A 4,173-nucleotide genomic window follows, 5' to 3' on the forward strand; every position below is an offset into this window, starting at 1 on the left:
TTCATTCTCTTCCGGACACTTCTTATGGGCCATTTTTTGCCATTTATGTCTTGCTCTCAAGCTTGACATGTCCTTGGTTCATTGCAGGAGTCCTGAGGGGACTGGGCATCCAGTGCAGCTCCACTCCGGTCTCATGGGCAGGAGGAAGTAGGAGGGAGGTGCTGAATGCCATCTTAGGGTTACCCCAAGGCCCAGGGTAAACCCAATGACTCAGGTTCTATTTCTCTGTCGTTAATACCTGTCCCTGTCAACATGCCTCCTGCCTCAGTCTCTGTGAGGTTATCTTTGTTCCTGCTCCCATCTGTACAGTACTTTATTTCCCACACTTGGGGCCTGCCCTTCCCTAGGCCTGACCTTCAGTGTTTCCCTCTTGGTAGTACTTGTTGCCCTACCTGTCCTTTTGTTCACTCTTCAATCTTTATTGAGTGCCCACTACATGCTGAAAGTAGGGAACAGCAAGGCCCGCAGCAGACACCCACACTAGTCTCTGTACGGTCTTATGGAGGAGGGGCTCCTGTTCCTGGGTAGGCCTCTCACCTCTCTCTGCCTCTCAGTCTCCTTGGAAACTGATCTAGCTATCCCTGTGACTCACTTAGGAGAGTGCTTTCCTCCTTGGGCCTGCATTGTCCATGGTCCCTTTCCTATGCCTTTTCCCATGATTCTGTTCACTTCATGAGCTCATCCAGTGTCCTTTTCCCCATTTCTCAGTCTGGCTAAGTTGTGCCCAGCTAGGGCTATTCTCATCAGGCTGCTCAGGAGATTAATGTTCTTGGACTGCTGTGCTTTGGGGTACCTACCTGTACCTGCTGTGCAGATAGACCCTTTGTCTAGGCTCTGCTCAGTGGCCTCTTGACACCTGCCTGTGCTTCATGATGCTGAAGCCCTGGTGTTACAAGGCTCGTGTACTTCGGTCCTCTTACCCTGTGCTACCCCAGGTCTTTCATGGGGGATGCTATTGTTTCCTGATCCCACCTCACCCGAGGCTTCCATGTCATCTCTCTGCTTTTCCTCTTCCCACAGTTGCTCCTGACCCCAGAGAGGCTGTGCACAGAGATTTCTTGTGAGCATGCAATGTGCTGTCATGCTAGGGGCATGGGTGCCACACGGCCCAAGGTGGTAAGGACAGACTGGCCTTCAGCATGGCTTGGCAACTGAACAGAGGCAGCACCGTGGGGAGACAGCAGTGGAGACCCTACCAGGAGGGGTGCCCACAGCCCAGGAGCAGATGGGGCTTCTCTGTGGCATCCCAAGATGCTGCCCAGGGTGGATCTGAGTACACAGCTGAGGAGGGTGCTGGAGTCATGGCAGCGATGGGGGCGTCCCTGGCACAGGTTTCCTCTGAGGAAGTAAGTTTTTCCTCCGCTGTGTCTGTTGGGTTTAAATGCTTTTTTGGCAGCCTTGTGGAGTTTCCTTGGGCTGCTCTTCTGGCTGCCTTGCAGGCAACGCTGGGCTCCTTGATCTGTTGCCTGTGCAGCCTCAGAAAAGCTAAACAGGGTGTGGTCCTGCTTGGTGCTGTGAGTCCCTGCTGGCATTTCACAAGGGATCTTGTGCTCTGTGTTCTTATAGCATCCAGAGTAGTTTATGGCTGCGCATACCTGCCTGGGTCTGGGCCAGAGAGGCACTGTGGCAGCTGCCGGAAGACAGGTGGGCATGAGCCACAGCGGGGCTCTGTCCATGTGCAGGACTTGAGAAGCTACCAGGAAAGGAGGAAGCCAGGAGCCCACAGAAAAGAGACGCTGCCATGACCTGTGGCTTTTGTGATTTGGGCCTCGTGGGTAGAGCTGTGCCTCTCACTTAAAGACGGTGTTGGGGGCATGTTGCAAATGAGGTACCTGCCTGAGTTTGGCATTCAGTGTGTAGCAGAGAACAAAGTCAAGCCCTGAAGTTACACTGCCCAGCCTTTCCAAACATGACAAGGGGGAGAAAGGACTTCTGGGCCACTCCTCATCTGCCGTTATCCCACATGTATAGCTGGATCACAGCAGCTCCTTGGGCTCCTGTGGGGTGGATACAGTATGGATGTCCTCTATTCCAAATATGTCATGGCAGAAGTAGAGCTGATTTCTCCTGGCCTCCCTCACACCCTCCCAGAGAACCAGTTTAGTCACTGCTGCTTGGGCCATGTGTGGCCATGAGCATGCCTGGTGCTCACTCTTCCTGGCCAGTCCTGAGCTTGCCCAAGTTCAAATCCATGCTAGTCCCACAAATTCTCCGTGGCTAAGCCTAAACATAACAGCGGTAACCTTGATATGACCTTTGCCAAGGCAGAAACGCTTTTCTGAATGAGCTAGGAAGGCTGTAGAGCTGCTTCCAGGGCTGAGCTGCCATGCATGACCAGTGTCAAGCTCTGGGAACAGCGGCAGAGAAGACAGTGAGGGGTGGGCTTGATCTGGGGAGGGATGTGGTGGCAGGGGTCACTGGGGGTGGGATGCTGAGAATCCTCACCAGAGTGGCTTCATGAAAAGAAGAGGGAACCTTGCAGGGAGGAGAAGAGGCCCGAGTCTGTAGGGGCCCAGGCCAATGTGAGGGTTCTAGTGTAGGGGTCTTATCATCTGATCGTAGTCTGCTGCCCAGGTTCTGTGAACAGACAGTAGGCTGACACATGTGCCCCCAGCCCATAGATGAAGGGTCCTTCACCCTTGAGACATGGCTCTACTGCAGTGGTTTCATAGCAGTGTCTGCAGGTCCTGCACAGTTCTTCCCTGGGGCTCACACAACGCATAGCAACATGCATGAGCTGTGGGAGCACATGGAAACAGGGTGAGGGTTACTGGATGGTGGATGGTTACATCTTGACAATAGGTAACCTGATGTATCCTAGGCTGACAGCATTTGTTATTACCTTAGCCGCTGCCTTTAACATGTCTTTCTCTCCCTGCTTCCCTTTTTTTTTTTTTTTTGATACCAGGGATCAAACTCAGGACCTTGCGCTTTCGAGGCAGGCACATTGCCACTGAGCTAAATCCCCAGCCCCCTCCCTACTTCCTTTGAAAGCTTTTCTGTGGGCAACCTACAACCCCATCCTCCATTTGGTCCCTGTCCCTCTAGCTTAGGGCTAGGTAAGAGCCAAGGGTGACTGCTGGAGCCTGGTGGTGCACATCACTGCCCCCTAGTGAAGAGTCTGGGTATGGTGTCTGAAATTTCAGTGGCTGGTTTGGGATGAGAAGAGGAGGCCTAGGACAGCCCAGGAACTGTGGCTGCTGCCCACTTGGGGCCTTGAGGGCCCCCTCTTCTGTGTCTTTGCTGCACCCTTGGATGGCCACACAGGCCCTGCTCACCACTGAGTATTGCTTTTGGATCCAGGTGGTCTTCGGGAGAAAGCTTCCTGCCTTTGCCACTATACCCATCCATCAGTTGCAGCATGAGAAGAAATATGACATCTACTTTGCAGATGGGAAGGTGTTTGCATTGTACAGGTGAGGGAGCCTTAGTCTGGACAATCTGCAGCTGCTCTGTGTCTGTGGGGTCTTGTAGTGGAGGTGGGTATATCCGCCTTGTCTCCCTTTTCCTTCACAGTCCTGAGTGGGCAGGAGGAACCCCCACACACACCGTGTGTGGCTGATGCCAGGTCCCATACCCCTGAGAGTTAGTTATCTGATATTAGGCCAGTTGTCTCCCTCCATGGACCTTAGTTCCTTATTGTGATATTGTGATGGGGAGCTTCCAGTTACCCTGTGTAGGTTGGCAGCAGAGATGGCAGAGGTAGGTGTAGCCTCTGCTGTCTAGATCTGTTGAGGGACATCAGAGCATATGCAGGTAGGCTCTTAGCCATGACTCAAAACCCAGTAAAAGATGCAACTATTCTCGAAAGTTCAAGGTCCTGAGTTCAATCTCTAGTACCAAAAGAAGTAATAATAATGCAGCTATTATGGGTGGTTCCCAGCCTTGGACTGCAGGTCCTGAACACTATTTTCTCCCTATGTATTATGGCATATAATGCCATATAGTCCCAGAGTGCCTGAGGCATGAGAATCTCAAGTTTGAGTCAGGCCAGGGCAACTTAGCAACTCAGTGATGAGCACTGGGGATGTAGCTCAGCAGCACTGTGCCTGGCAAGGAAGCACAAGGCTCTGAGTTCAACTCCCTATACAAAAAAAAAAGAGAGAGAGAGAGAGAAAGCTCAGTGACACACTGTCTTAATTTTTTTTTTTTTTTTTTTTTTTTTTATAAAGG

General features: G+C 52.0%; 1 protein-coding gene across 4 annotated transcripts in view; it reads left to right on the forward strand.

Moving 5' to 3' along the window:
* The first annotated feature begins 3,240 nt into the window (after positions 1-3,240).
* The window catches only part of Znf598 (zinc finger protein 598, E3 ubiquitin ligase), a 6,860-nt gene continuing 5,927 nt past the window's right edge, over positions 3,241-4,173 (forward strand). For all 4 annotated transcript variants that reach the window (XM_010620440.3, XM_010620439.3, XM_010620441.3 and 1 more), the window contains exon 1: positions 3,241-3,416. In XM_010620440.3, coding sequence (XP_010618742.1) covers positions 3,256-3,416 — 161 coding nt within the window. In that variant the 5' untranslated portion in view covers positions 3,241-3,255. The remainder of the gene's footprint in view (positions 3,417-4,173) is intronic.

This window comes from Fukomys damarensis, unplaced genomic scaffold (genome assembly GCF_012274545.1).
Source record: "Fukomys damarensis isolate Sample0158 unplaced genomic scaffold, DMR_v1.0_HiC HiC_scaffold_34, whole genome shotgun sequence".
Classification (NCBI taxonomy): Eukaryota; Metazoa; Chordata; class Mammalia; order Rodentia; family Bathyergidae; genus Fukomys; species Fukomys damarensis.